The 15,703-nt window shown below is 41.3% G+C and overlaps 1 protein-coding gene across 15 annotated transcripts; it reads left to right on the top strand.

The window, feature by feature from the left end:
• Positions 1–748: 748 nt before the first annotated feature.
• Positions 749–15,658, top strand: TRIM39 (tripartite motif containing 39). Of its 15 annotated transcripts, none has more exons than XM_074236805.1 (11): positions 749–1,208; positions 1,893–1,975; positions 3,484–3,680; positions 4,978–5,020; positions 7,697–7,800; positions 8,185–8,644; positions 9,729–9,824; positions 10,912–11,142; positions 13,474–13,496; positions 14,000–14,115; positions 14,603–15,658. In XM_074236805.1, the coding sequence occupies exons 6-11, from the start codon at positions 8,192–8,194 to the stop codon at positions 15,148–15,150; spliced, it is 1,467 nt and encodes a 488-aa protein (XP_074092906.1). In that variant the 5' UTR covers positions 749–1,208; positions 1,893–1,975; positions 3,484–3,680; positions 4,978–5,020; positions 7,697–7,800; positions 8,185–8,191; the 3' UTR covers positions 15,151–15,658. The 15 variants fall into 15 exon arrangements, with proteins under 15 accessions (XP_074092906.1, XP_074092904.1, XP_074092902.1 ...); XM_074236803.1 differs by having other exon boundaries at positions 6,656–7,800; XM_074236801.1 differs by adding an exon at positions 6,656–6,705 and having other exon boundaries at positions 3,484–5,020.
• Positions 15,659–15,703: the final 45 nt, after the last annotated feature.

Genomic DNA, 15,703 nt, shown 5'->3' with positions numbered 1-15,703 from the left:
TTTTCTCCTAATCCCGTTCCAAAAATGACAAACCCAAGATTAGGAGAAACTAGTCCTTAACTGGTCAAGAGTGACCTAGAGATCTTGACCTAATGCAACTGAGTTTGTGCAATTAGACAATTGAATATTATCCCACACGTGCCCTGCGACGATTGGGGTTCATCTGCACATCTTGCATCCTATGATGTGGGGGGATCCTATGAGGGGCAGGTTATGGAATAGGCCTCTTAGACTGTAACTCAAATTCTGAGAGCCTATGAACATCCAGGTGGGAGGGGAAAGAGTTTGACTATAAATTATTTGATCTTCAAATGCTACCTTGAGCCTCACGCTAGGTGAGGTACCGACGTGAATGAAATCTACCATTTTCTCTCACTGACTTGCCCCATTAAGTTACCGGGGGCATAAAAATCCTAACCCAGTGGGAGGCTGAGATCCTAGAGTAGTTCATATTCCAGTGCGTGCTTTTAGGTCAAACGTTTTTCTTGCGACACACCAGTGAACTAACACTGTAGCTCCCATTTTAATTGTGATTTTGAGCAACCTCCCCCTCCATGAGTCTGAGGAGAAATGGGCACAGTCGGCCACCGTACGGCCTGGCCGTGGTCTTAGCCTCGCTTTTTCTTTTCCATTTGCTCTCCAGGCCCAGAGCCGGCGAGCGGGAGGCGCGGGGTGGGTTACCCGGCCTGCCCACCGCGGGATCCGAGCCGCACGCAGAGGGCGCCCGCGCCCAGCCCGGCAGCACGGCCGCTCTAGCCGGGGCCGGCCTCTCGGTGGCTTCCGGCGGCCCCGGCGCCAGGCTCCGCCCACTCCGGCCGCCGCCCGCCCTTCTCGGCTGCCTCCCGGCTTGTCTGGCCCGCGCGCAGGCGTACGGCCTCGATGCCCCCCTCCTTCCGCCCTTCTCGCTAAGGCCTTGCCAGTACGTTGGCAGCGACTTCGCCACGGCCCCAAGCCGCGTTTCCTTCATCTTTTTCTCGACCCAGCCGATCGGGTTGAGCCTAATTTCTACCCACAGCATGCTGGCGATGGCATTCCGGGCTCCTCCCCCTGGCCGTCTGTGGGCACGGAGGCTTCAGCCCGGGGTGGGACTCGTGGAGCGTAGATTCCGCTTCCGGTGTGTATTGTGTGTATCTTTCGGGGGCTGGAGGAGGAGGCAGTGGCCTCGGCGGCTCCGGTCCCCCGGACCCCCGGACCTGGACCTGGGGGAGGTAAGTGGGAATACATTCCCCCACCCCTTCGACTACTGCTGCCCTTTACTCCCTGGCCAGCTCCAGCTTTGCGCTCCAGCGTCCCCGCGCCCTGTTACTACGTCACTGCCACCCCCAGCACGTAACAATCGCCTTCCTCCTCCTGCTTGGGGGGGCTGGTGCCAACGTCACCTCTGCCCTAGTGATGTCAGGGCGTCCAGCGTTGTCTAGCTTACAGTGCCTTACCATCTCCCTTCTACCGTACTTTCTTCTTGCTCCTCATCACCTTCCTACTTACCCACCTTCATGATGTCATAAATATCCTCCACTTCATCACAATTGACCCAGATACTCCGCTCATGCCTCCTTTGGGAGTCACACCTACCCTTTATGCCAAACAGAGGCCTTTTTCCAGCAAAATCACAGAGCTGGAGACAGGAAATAAGGGTATTCTGGGGACAAGAGTTTGGGGTCAGTGCTTGGAAGAAAATAATAGTAAAATTAGGGCCTTCCAAAAATGGGGAGAAGCATAATGGAGATTCTCACAAAATTTGCTCCTCATTCATGGACACTTTCAGAGGAGGGAGAGAATCTGTTTCACCACCCAAAGAGTCAGTATCTATAGATACAGAATTTTGTCTTTGGCTCCCTCAATAGACCATCCCCCCTCCAAATTTCTGATCGATCTCCTTTTTCTTCCTTCAGGGCTGGGTGGTCCTTCCCTTTTCCCATCCTAATGCCCTGTTCAATCTTGGCTCCTAAACTGCAGAAACTACAAGTCTCCCCAGGTGAGTAAACTTCTCAGCTTTTAGAGCATTTTATGAACATGGCAAGAGAAGATCTTAGAGTTGGGTTCCTCACAGATTAGAATTATGTAAAAAGTTAATTCAGCTCCAGGTTGATGAGGAAAGGATGGCACAGAAATGACCTGTCTTACCTCCCATTCACAGAGAACCACAGTGCAAATCAGTAACTACTAAGCCCTAGTAGGTCGGTCCTGAGAATGAAAAAAAAAATGCTACTTTCCCTCATTGGGGGAAATGAATTCAGGTAGGTAGGAAATTGATTCTGCTAATAGACAGTAGAATGTCTGAAGAATCCCATCGTCCTTTTCTTTAACATACTTTTATTTCTTGGCTTCTTGCATAATGAGAGATACTATATTACTGCTTATCTTCCTTCCCCCCCCACCTCCACCCCCAAAAAAAACAACCCCAGGATCTAATAATTAGAGAAAATTAGTCTGGAGAAGGTAGACATTGGTTTGCTGGTCACCACAAATTCTTTTTCTCTCTTTAGGTCATATAGAGTTTTCCTGGTGATAGGAATAAAAGAGGGACCTGTGACATGGGATAGAAAGGGTATGTGTTCCCCATATAGGTCAGGAAGAAAGTAACAAGTGGAGCACAGAATTTGTTATAAGGTTGTGCATTATATTTTTTAATAGGCAGGAAAGGTGAAGCTTCTGTTGATAAGAGATTGGACTGGATGAAGTTACCTTTTTTTAAAAAATAAATTGTGTTGGAGTATATGTAACAAAATTTTGTGTTATTTTCCCTCTAGGATCTTGAAACAAAAAAAAAACAATTAAGCAAACCAACATAATTACTGATATTTCTGAACAGATATTCAGTCTTCCTTTCCTATAGTCTCCCAACTTTTTACTGAAGATGAGGTATTTTCCTTATCTTTTTTCCAGGGCTAAGATTGATCATTAAAATCACTCAGCTCTGAGATGATTTGTTGGCAAATTTTGTTTACATTGTTGTTGTCCTAATGAAAGAGAGTTATTTTGACCAATGGATTGTATTTAGTAAAGAGCTTTGTAAATATGATACAAATTAAGCAAAAAGGGAATATGGATTTGAGGTAAAAGAATTTGGATCTTGGAGAAGGGGAGAAAGGCAGAATGAGTTGGTTAAAAGCCTCAACTTAGTATTATTTTATTCTTCTTTTTAAAATCCCTACTGCTCAGCACTTTTTGATGGATTTGATGAAGTGAAGGAGTATTATGGGTTTCTGGAATATGCTGGGGTGATCCATTTTAAAGACACTGCTCTTTTTTTTTTTTCAAAAGGTGATTTCCTTGGGCCTAATAGACATTGTTACTATTAGCACTATTGAATGTGGGTGCCACATATTTGCAACACTATAAATGTGTGCACCATTGGGAGCATGTTAAGACAAAATGTACCCAAAGAGCAAATGAGCACTTTGTGAATCATTTCAGTCAGAACAGAGGGCAAAGTGCACACCTTTTAACATCATGTTACTTTTTGCTGGCTTTATCTATCAGACCTTCCTGAAAAGAAGCAGGGTGGCACCCATCCTCATCCCAGTTCAAGTCCTGTGAAAGAGTGGGGTATGAATGACCCATGAGGAGGTGTATGAAAAAATTGGTGAGGAATAGGCCTAGAAGAAAGATGAAGAGCAACTCTAGGAGAGAAGAATGATTGGGACAAGTTGGAGGATGGGGAAAAATAGTAGATACAGGTGAGTGGTAGAAGTTGACAACTTGGTATGTTCTAGAATAGAAAGGAAAATGTTCATTTTGTATTGTATCACAGAATTTTTACAGGGAGATATGGCTCCATGTTATTTCAATAAAAATGTTTACACAGTTTTGAGTATTGATGATGATGATGATAATGATAATGCTTAAGAGGCCCAGAATGAAGAGTATGAACCTTGTGTGGTAGTCCTGGTTCTGAGGAGAAGAGATTTAGCTTCTGAGATCCTTTTCCTGATACTTGTAGTGTAGAACTTAGGATACTTGAATCTAAATCTTCTTTTTTTTAATCTCATGTAACAAATTGTGTTCATGAGTAAGTCATTTAATTTCTGAGCCTCAGTTTTCTTATCTGTAGGATGTCAATTGGTGATATTTGACAATCTCAGGAGGGACTGAGGCTCAGTATACACACACACACACACACACACACACACACACACACACACACACGCAGAAGTCATCTGCATGAAATCTAGAACTGTTGATGTCACTAAGGGAGGACTCCCTTCAAGAGTCTTGATCTTTGATCTTTAAGGCCAAGATATAAACAGCAAAGGAAATTGAGAAGGCATAGTCATTCAGGTAGTAAAACCAATAATATAACAAAAACCCAGAGAGTATTTAGGAAGAAAGGGTGATCAACAGTGTCAAATCTTTCTGTAGAAAGATAAAGTCAAGGACTAAGAAATAACTATCAGATTTAGACATAAAGAGACATCGGTAACTTGGGAGAAAGCAATTGCAGTTAATTGGTGAGGTTGGAAGACATATCCCATAAGGTTGAAAGGTGAAAGAGGAACTAGAGACAGTATAGATAGCTTTTTCTATGACTTTGACTGAAAATAGGAGGATAGATGATAACTTGAGTATATGGTATAGGATCTAGTGAAGGTTTAAGACTTGGGCATGTTTGTAAATAGCAGGAAATGGAGTATTCTGTTCCTTACCAAGAATCTTAAAATCAAATCATTTCTAGACAAAATCAATAATTAAAGCAAATATAATTATACAGTATATCTCTATATATTAATGATTTCATCATTGAGGGTTTCCTGAAAAAAATCAAGATCAGAACACTTCCATGTCTCAGTAGATAATCTTAATGATTTTTTTCTGGATCAAAAATGCCTCATTTGTTACCATTCTGGAGGTGCACCTCACTAATGATGAGGTGATTCTTAACAGATAGTCTCTCATCAGTCCATTTCCAGAAATCTTTGCAGTTTGGTTGGATATTCAGAGAATGTACTCCCTTTATTAACACCTAAAACCCCCTAGGTCACCATGCCATCCTGAACTTCAGATGTCTCAGCTTCATTTGGTGAGTTCTGATTAATTTATAGTAAAAAAATTATACTCCATATCCCATGTAGAGTATTATTAGACATCAGTTATATAAGGAGCCCCAATGCCTGTATTTTTTTTTCTTAGTTGGGACCTGTGATTTTGGAGGTATAAGAATATTGAAATTTCAGGTGAAGCAAGTCCTCTTATTAATTCAAAGCAGCATGTTGTGCACCTTAGGCTCTATCTTAGGGAATTGGTGGGGCACTGAGAGCCTGAGTAAGTTGCCAAGGATCCCAACAACCATTTTGTGTCCAAGACTAGGATAACCTGATTTTTCTGCCTTCTCAAGCCAGCTTATCAGCACTGCTCCTAGCACATAAATACAAATTTCAGTGTCATAAGCTTGACCTGAAACCAAATCTTACTCTGTGTTGGACATTGTATTAAGTAGGCCATAGTAGAGATTCATATTTAAATATTTGACCACTGCCTTTAGAGTTTTCAACCTAGTTAGAAGTGTGTAATAACCATAAATTCTTACAATGGGTCTTCAAGATTTATAAAAACTTTCTTCTCAACAACCCTCTGAGGTAATTAGTAAGATTACTGTTTTTTCCATATGAGGAAACAGTCTTAGATTAAGTGAATTGTCCAAGGTCTTGATCCTGTCCTGGCTCTCTTGAGCAGCAATGCTTTTTGAAGTCAGAAGAATGTAGAGGTTATCAGTAACACAAGAAAAAAACACTAGCATTAAGCAGGACCTAAATGAGACTTGAAAAAAGCCAGGAAGTGGAAACTTAGAGAGGAAAGCCTTCCAGGTGGAGAGTCACTGAAAATTCATGGTCAGAAGATTGAGTATCATGGAGGAGCTGCAAAGAGAAATGGTGTTCTTGTTTCATAGGCTATATGGAGAGTAATAAAATGTAAGAACTAGAAAGATAAAAAGGGTCCAACTTATATGAGGGACTTTGAAAGCCAAAGTTGATGAGTTGATCTTGGAGCTGCTACAGTTAATTGAATGGGGCAGGAGGGGTGACATGGGTCAGACTTGCATTTTCAGAAGTTCATTTTGACAACTTGAGTAGGAGATGGACTGCAGTAGTAAGAAACTTGAGGCAGAAAGACCAAACCAGTAAGCTATTTATAGTCCAGGGATGAGGGAATTAAGGGCCTGTACCAGGATGGTGGCATTGTCAGAGAAGTGGAGGACCTCATAGTAATGACTTGTTGGGTCAGGGCAGTGGGACTGAAAAAAAAGGAAAAAATGAGAAAGATATTTCAGAAGTAAAATGAAAAGGCTTGGTAACTTTATGAATGAGTGAAGGAAGAGAGGAGCATCAAAAATAATACGGTTTCAATCATGGAAACTTAAGTAATAATGTAATAGTAAATTTCAATTAAAGTTCTAATTAACCAGAATTTTGTTTGCCTGTAAAATTTAGTAGGGCTTTGGAGAAATATCTTTTGACAGTCGCATCTCAGGGACTTCCAACATTTCCTAATAAGAAATGAAGCTTTGATTTTGAGAGGGTGGAGGGGAGAATTCTAGAACTTTAATATTATGATAATTGTGCTATGATCTATTGATTGAGAAAATATATTAAACAAAAGGCTACCTCAAATTTTATTAACACTTTAAAATGAATTTGTATTTTATCCATCCACATAGATTTGAAAATAAATGCATATTTGTGACATAATATATTGAGTCTCCAGAAGGTATGTTTGTTTACTTATTATACTAAGTCGTGTAATGAAATATGGATCCTTTGCCTTAGTTCTGCTCTACAGGTTGTAACCCACTGCTTGAAATAAATGTATGTGTAATAAGCAGAGATATCCTATACCTTAGAGTTGACAATTATGCTTAGTTATGTTCATAAGTTGGATTTAAATGATGCACTCTGGTAATTTATATCAGCTGACTTGAATGAGGAAGTAATTTTGCAATGCAGTATTAATTAGGAATAACTTCGAAAGGATGGGAAGATTTGGGAATTTACTCAAAGTAATAAACCTTAATAATTTGCTGTAAGAACTATGTCAACTTGGAAAGACATAAAAATTATTAAGCCTAGTGAAGTTTCATTTTTCAAAGTTTTGTGCTAAAATCCTGTTGAAACAGAATGAGTCAATGGTGTAGTGAACCTGTGCTACTCAACACAGCTTTGTTTTATGTTACTGCAGGATTATCAATATGAGCCCCTGGGCAAGTCATTTAACACCTAGACTTCATTTGCCTAATCTTTTTATAAATGAGAGTTAGACTAGATGGTCTCTCACAGCCCCTTCCAGCTATAAAAATTTATGATCCTATTTGCTATGTTTTATTTTGGAATAACTTAAGTGAAAAGATGTGAGATATGAGAAGTATTGTGCCTTGCCTTTTTGGATACTTAACCACTGTTTCCAAAATACCTGCTATGTCTATATTGGGAGTCTTGTCAGATTAGGAATATATATATAAAGAAAAACTAACAATTTGATTTTCTTAAAAAAAAATTTTATCAATTTTTTACATGACTATTTAGATACACTGTATACTAATACTTTGCATTTGTATAATATTTATTTATAGTTTTTCAATATGCAGACCATTGTGCTGGGAATATCTATATGTCCTGCACACCTCACGGAGAATCAAAGTAGTAAAGTTCCATAAAAGCAGGGGACTGTCTTATCTAAACTCTGTATCCCTTCTACTGCCCAGCACAGTGAAATGTAGAGGTGAGAGGAGAATGGGGATCTATAGAAGAATCCAAGAACAGAAGAGGGGATGTGCCAAAGAAACAGAGCAGGAAAACATAATAAAAGGTACAGAGTTGAGAGCAGGGTGAATGGAATAAAAACTATAAATATGCTTTCAAAAAGGTATGGGATAAAAATAAAAAATTGTTTAAATTTAAAAAAAATGGTATGGGTTAGGGGCAACCTAGGTGGTATAGTGGATAGAGCACCAGCCCTGGAGTCAGAAGGACCTGAGTTCAAATTTAGCCCCACACACTTAATAATTACCTACCTGTGTGACCTTGGGCAAGTCACTTAACCCTACTACCCTACCCCCCCCAAAAAAAAGGTATGGGATAGAAGGTTTAAACTAGGGCAAGATCAGGGATGAAGAAGACAATATTTATTGGACTAGGGCATCAAAGCATTTAAACTTAATCTACCTTATTTCCCTTTCTTTCCTGTTATAAGGTGAATAATGGCAGATACAGGCCTGATTGAGGCAGGGGCCTCAGCGGCCTCAGCAGCTACAGCCCTGGAGAACTTACAGGTAGAGGCAAGCTGTTCAGTGTGTCTGGAGTACCTGAAGGAGCCTGTCATTATTGAATGTGGGCATAATTTCTGCCGGGCCTGCATTACCCGTTGGTGGGAAGAACTGGAAAGAGACTTTCCCTGCCCTGTTTGCCGTAAGACATCACGTTATCGCAGCCTCCGACCCAATAGGCAACTCGGCAACATGGTGGAAATTGCCAAGCAGCTACAAGCTGTCAAACGGAAGACCCGAGATGAGAGTCTCTGCCCTCAGCACCATGAAGCCCTTAACCTCTTTTGCTGCGAGGACCAGGAACCTGTATGCTTGGTGTGCGAGATCTCCCATGCCCACCGGGCTCACACCATCGTACCACTGGATGATGCTGCACAGGAGTACAAGGTGGGGAACCTGATGCGTGATGCCGACGTGGGGAGAAAAAGAGGGAGGAGCAACAGAGGATGGGAGACTCCATTGGGTAGAGGATTGTAAGCTCCTTGAGGGCAAGACTGCATCTGGTCCACATTCTGTAAACCTCCCAGAGCTACACACACATGGGGCGCTCAGTCAACTCAATTATCCACGCGAATGGAAGCAAACAGTGGTGAGGATTATCCAAAAATCATTTATTTTTGACTTTGCAGCACATTTTGGGGCCTTATGTGTGAATATCGGTGTGTCTGATCTGGGAATTTACAGTATTTTGCACAAATAAACGGCATTTTGTGAAGTTCTGACCAGAAGAAGCTAGACAGTGATCTGGCCTTCCCTAACCCCTTTTTACCACCCCCCCCACAGACAGACACACAAACACACACACACACACACACACACACACACACTTCTCCCTGTGTAGCTTCATGCCTTTTAGATTGATGCGGCACCAATCTCAGGTTAAACTTTTTTTGATGTTTGCATGAGAAGGAGAATTTAAAATACAAGGTTTCTTTCTGGGGTGCAGAAGGAAATGTTTAATAGGAAATAGGAAATAATTGCATTTTTTATCACTTTGCTTAATTATGTTGCTAATTTAGATACAAGAATTGAGTTAATCCATGTGAATGAAGATTATATTTGATAATAAACAAATAGATGGACAATAAGATGAGTGGACAGATGATAAAGGAATATATTCCTTGAGTGAAATTGGGGTTTAGGAGGGGGAGGGGTCAGGAAAATACTGAAAATTGGTAGTGGGCTGTGAATCCTAACAACTATCAAGTTATAAGAGATGGACAAGGATTGTGTTGGACTATGAGTTTTGGACAGCAATTAGATAAGTGGGAAGCTTCATTAAGTAGAAGATTGGGTAAGAATTGTCTATAGGCTTGGGTTGGTGGTAGGATGTTGAAAAAATGATATCAAGAGCGATGAGATATAATGATTGAACTGAGAAAATAAGCAAAGACAACAAGTGAGTTTGAATAATTGGGCAGGTGATGGTGACAACCAACCCCCATCACCTTTCACAATCCCTTCATCTCAGGAGAAGCTGCAAAAGTGCCTGGAGCCTCTGGAGCAGAAACTGCAGGAGATCACCCAGTGCAAGTCATCTGAAGAGAAGAAACCTGGGGAACTCAAGGTGAAAACACTTGGGAGGGAGAGAGTGGGTATGATCTTTATAGATATAACCAAAGGCTGCTACAGGTCAAATCCCATTACAAGAGTACCATTAAAATAAAAATTTATCATTATTAAAAAATATTTTCAAAGAACTGTATTTTTAGCTTTTGCAGTTGCTAATGCAATGAATGAATATCCACTAAGCATCTAGTCTTTGCAATGCACAAGTAATGGCCCAGCTTTTTTTAAAAAAATGATTTAAGATGAATAAAAGCAAAGCCTTTAACTTGGAAATTTATTACAGTCAATCTCATGATACATTTCAACTTGATTATTACATTAAAACTTTGTAGGTTTTCATTCTAAAACATTATATTAATAATGAATTCAGTTAAATTTTCAGAACTTTTAAATCCAGAATATAAATTGTTAAAAAAATCAAAAATTGTGTTTATTGTTCAGATGTTCACCACCCCCATATCACTAATCCATTAAAGCTAATATCTCCTTTAGTCTGTCACTCTATTTAGTCACTCTATTCTGAGAAGTTTTAATTGTGTGTTGTTTGCAAAATATTTCTCAACTATACTTACAGAGAACATCTCACTTGCTAATATACTGTAAAAGTGTAAAGGGGAAGAAGAGTGGAAAATTAAGCAGAGGAATTCAAGCAACTCCCTTCTTCAAACATCCCATATTCTCAAACAACCCTGCAAAACCAAACAGCAGACTCAGAAAGATATAGGAACTTGGAGGAGTGAAGGGATGGGGTGAAGGTGTGTGCATGCCACCTCCTTGAAAGTGAATGAAAATTTGCTTTGGGGGTTTTCCCCTTTTCTATTGCCGTGTTTGAGCACTTTTTTTTTTCCAATTGCTACCTCATAACCCTATCAACTGCCTACACAAAGGCCAGTAGAACTCAACCTTTATAAGCTGGAATATTATTTCCTACAATGTACTCATTACAAAAAAAATTATCATGAAAATGGGTATCCTTCAGTTCCTTATAATGGGATTTAACCTGTTTTAATTTATTTAAGTGGTGGCTTGGGGTTGAGCTACAGAATTCCCTGTCGGCCCTATTGACACATGTCCTCTCTTCTCAGCGACGAGTGGAGAATAGGAGGCAACAAATTGCAGGGGAATTTGAGGAATTACATCGAAGACTAGAAGAAGAGCAGCAACTTCTGCTCTCTCGACTGGAGGAGGAGGAGCAAGATATCCTGCAGAGGCTTCGGGAAAATGCTGCCCAACTTGGGGAACAGCGTCGAGACCTTGCCCGCCTTGCTGCTGAAATAGAGGGCAAGTGCCTACAGTCAGGTTTCGAGATGCTCAAGGTGTGACTTCCTTTTCACTCTCCTCACATCCAGTTTTCTATACATCTAAGATCAGACCCTATAAATAACTACTGTTCATTTTATCCACCTAGGATGGTTTGATGTAGTGGAGCATTGAATTGTGTTTTGATACTGATTGTAGTTTTGACTGAATTAAGTCACTCACTTTCTCCAAGCTTTCAAAGTCCTTTTTTGTTTGGGTGTAGTGGGGAATCCTGATTTCAGGTCCTGACTTTAGCACATGGTTCTGTGACCTTGGACTAGACTTAAATTTATTTAAACAAACCTTCTTTATTCTAGAATAGATGTACAGAAAGCATACACTCTTTGTGTGTGTGTGTGTGTGTGTGTGTGTGTGTGTACTTTATCAGTACAAGTTGCCAGGAACTAGACTAAAAAAGTCTTCACATTCTTTATAAATTTACTTTAATGAATCTTAGAGATTTTTTTAATTATGCATAAAGTGATGCTTATTAAGCAAGGTTATAGAAAATGTGTTTATTCCATTTTATATAACAAATTAATGTAAGGAGAATTAATAAGTATGCATTATTCATTCACAGATATTTTAATTGTTCTCATTCTTTTAAATATGGATGTTCTGTCATCCTCATTTGCTTGAGGGCTCAATGAGCAGACGGCAGGATTTTCTACATGAAATAGTGCAGTATGATGTAAAGGGACATGAAAACAGATACTCCTGGCTTTCCATATTCTATCTTTGCATCCTTGGACAAATCACTACCTCCCCCCCGCCCACCCCCAGGGACTAAATTTCCTCACCTGTTGAAATGAAGCTATAGGACTAAATAATCTTAGTTCCCTTCCAGTCTTAAAATATTATTTTAAATGATGTTAGAGGGGATCTAAAATTGTTACTTATCTATGATAAATTCATTCACTATCTACACCTCACTAAGCCTTTATTAAATCTCCTGTACTTGGAAGACAAAGAAAGGATTATATAAGATCCTTATCTTCCACAAATTCCCTTTGTTGTTGTTGTTCTTTGAGGATGGGGAGGAGGGAGGTAGACTTAGACTATTATTCCATCAGTATGGAAAAACCCAGATTCATAGGATTTGGAAGGGAACAAAGTAGCTACATAGTCCAACCTATACCTGACAAAGGAATCTCCATATAATGAAAAATTGCTATCCAGGATATTCTTGAAGGACCTTCAAGAAGAGGGAACTCCCTCACACACATCACACAGACACACTTGAGGTAGCTCATTCTACTTTTAGACAAATTAAATTGTTAGGAAGTTTTTTTTGATATAAAGACTAAATTTGCTTCTTTATGACTTCAGACCATTGCTCCCTATTCCATATGGCATGGCATCTCTTAAATTGAACATAGCTATTGTGTTCCCCCAAGACAAATTTCCAGGCTAAACATCCCCATTCCTTTAGTCAATGTTCAGATTATGTGAACTCAAGGCCCTTCACCATCCTGGTTGCTCCCCTCCCCATTTGCCCATAATCTCCTTAAACTATAGTGCTCATTACTGAACAGAATAGTCCCAGTGAAGTATGACCAAGACAAAGGGGCCTACTGCTTCCATATTCTAGAAGTTCTGCCCCAATGCAGCCTAAGTCATTTTTGTTTTTTGGACTGATCTGTAAGAGAGTTTGTAGTTCAGTAAAACCCCTAGATCTTTTTCATACAAACTGCTGTCTTAATCGTACTCTTTTCCCCCATCTTATATATATTTGTGAAGTTGATGGTTTTGATCCTAAGAATAAAACTTTGCATTTATTTATCCCTGTTGAATTTCATCATAATAGATTCACACTAATGCTGCTCTTCCCTGCCAGGATCTTTCTGGATCCTGAGTTTGCCATCCAATGTGTTTACATTCAGGTTCATAGCATACTCACTGTGTCACTGCCTGACAGTAAAGTTCAAAGTGGTCACATAGCTCATGGGCTTCTGATTCAGGACTTGAACTCAGAACTTTTGACTCCAGTACCTGCCTCCCACTAAGCCATGCTTCTTGTCCTTTGTGGAACAACATAGCCAACTATACAATAAGCAATTTGGTAGTAATTTTTGAGCATAATTATAAAGGAACAAAGTTAACCTCAAATTATAAATTAAAACATAGGATCACTCACATCAAGTGAGCCTGACTCCCATTCAGAATTTTCCCTTCCACACTTGACTTCCTTCCCTTTGTCCTTCCCAGTTCTAGGATGTTTTGCTCCTTCTGGAGAGACACTGAATCAACCTTGGGGATGGACCTTGGGGCTGGGATGAGCTAAAGGCAGGGTGGGAATAGGAGGATAATAAAAGACAAAATTAATTCTGCTCCCTTCTCTCCTGCAGGATGTCAAAAACACACTGGAAAAGTAAGTGACTCCTCCTTGGACCAGCTGCCTATGGTAGGGGGATCAAGGTCAGACAGGGTCTTAGTTTGGGAGAATAAGGTCCCTAGCACCAAAAGGCATGAGGTCACTGAGACAGCCTTGACCCAGGACCCTTTCTTCTCCCAGTTTATTGCTTATACTTCCCCAAATACAGCGAGCAATGACAGAATTAGTTCTGTCTCAGTCTACCAGTTGGATTGGGACCTAGAGGAGAATGGAGTAAAGGGGTACCAAGGGACCTATTGAGAGCTCTGAAAGGAGAGGTTATTTGGGAATCCTGTATTGCCCTCCCACCTAGCAGATTGGATTAAGGGAGAGAATCAAAAAAAGGAAAGGAATTCTTGGCTATAGTTTAGGGAGCAAGGAATGGGAAGAACTGGAGATCACAGCTTCTCTTTGAAGATTTGGACAGCTGTGACCCAGTTGCCTAGGGCATTTCCTTGATCTGGCCCCTTATCCCCACTCCCACCCCACCCCCCTCCCAGATGTGAGAAGGTGAAGACCATGGAGGTGACCTCGGTCTCCATTGAGCTGGAAAAGAACTTCAGCAGCTTTCCCCGACAGTACTTTGCCCTAAGGAAGATCCTTAAACAGCTGATGGGTGAGTTGGGCCAAAAAGAGAACTAGCTGCAAGAATATATAGGGAGGAGAGAAGTTCTTAGGTCTTTTCCCCTCTGCCTCCTCAATCCTTCCTCACCCTCCCACCTCCCTTGACTGGTCTTCAGTCTCCCATTATACTCTTTCTCATTTCCTCAACCTTGTTCTCTCTCCTTTTCTTTCTGACCCTCAGTCTTTGCCTTTCCCCCTCTCAGAACATTGGGGCAGATTTTAGTAAACCAAAAAAATGGAGAGGCCAAAACCTGAATTAATCACCCCCCTAGCTAATTAGCTTTTGGATAGTCAAGAGTTTGCTGTAAGTGAACACATTGGGTTTAGGATGAAAATAGTATTCTCCCTCCATCATGGAACATGAAAGTCTAAAAGTCAACCAAAAATCATGATTGGGGGATTTAGAGAAGATAGGCCTTACAAAGTTAGGTTCATTGCATCCTTCCCACCTTCTCCCTTACTCTGCCTTTCTCCTGCAGCGGATGTGATCCTGGACCCAGAGACAGCTCATCCTAACCTAGTTCTGTCAGAGGACCGAAAAAGTGTCAAGTTTGTGGAAACTCGGCTCCGGGACTTGCCTGATACACCTCGACGCTTTACATTTTACCCCTGTGTCCTGGCCACAGAGGGTTTCACCTCAGGTCGTCACTACTGGGAGGTGGAGGTGGGTGATAAGACCCACTGGGCAGTAGGTGTGTGCCAGGACTCTGTGAGCCGAAAAGGCGAACTAACTCCACTGCCTGAGACAGGATACTGGAGGGTGCGACTGTGGAACGGGGACAAATATGCAGCCACAACTTCACCTTTCACCCCTCTCTGCATAAAAGTGAAACCCAAGAGGGTGGGTGTATTCCTGGACTATGAGGCTGGCACACTGTCTTTCTACAATGTCACCGACCGCTCCCATATCTATACTTTTACTGATACCTTCACTGAAAAACTCTGGCCACTCTTCTACCCGGGTATCCGAGCTGGGCGGAAGAATGCAGCACCTCTTACCATCCGACCTCCCACAGATTGGGAATGATGAAGGGGAGGGACAGGGTGGGATGTTGAAGTAGTCATGGTGACAGAGGAGACAGGTATTTGGAACTGTGTCTCTTAATTTCCTGTGTCCTTCTGCTAGAGGTTTCCTTACTTATGTCAGGCTCATGTCCTGTAATCCTCCTGGAGAAAGGTGAGAATAGTGGGAGGGAAGGTTATCCTAGGAAAGAAACTGGGCCTGGAAGAGAGAGCCTCAGAGATCACTGATCTCTTTCTATTATATGAAGAGGCCGGGGGTGGGGGGGGTGGGGGGGGAGAGGTTTACTGAAGGTGAGGATATCTTGGTTGTCTGCACTGTGCTCCACCAGTTTTCTCATTGCAAGAGAACTTTAAGCCCCTTTCCCCCTAAAACAGAAGTAGGTACAGGGAACCCTGAAGCCCCTGCTCACCCATTTTGGGTGATTCTATATGCCCAGGACAGTTCTGTTCTTTTGAGGGAAGCAGGATAATCTCTGTATCCCTAGAATGAAATAAAGGTGAATTGTCAGTCATATGGGAAGAAGAGTGTTAAAGTTGGTCTGGGGCAAAGTCTTAAA

This window comes from Macrotis lagotis, chromosome 5 (assembly GCF_037893015.1).
Source record: "Macrotis lagotis isolate mMagLag1 chromosome 5, bilby.v1.9.chrom.fasta, whole genome shotgun sequence".
In the NCBI taxonomy this organism is placed as follows: domain Eukaryota; kingdom Metazoa; phylum Chordata; class Mammalia; order Peramelemorphia; family Peramelidae; genus Macrotis; species Macrotis lagotis.
This window is presented reverse-complemented; position numbering and strand designations above follow the sequence as displayed.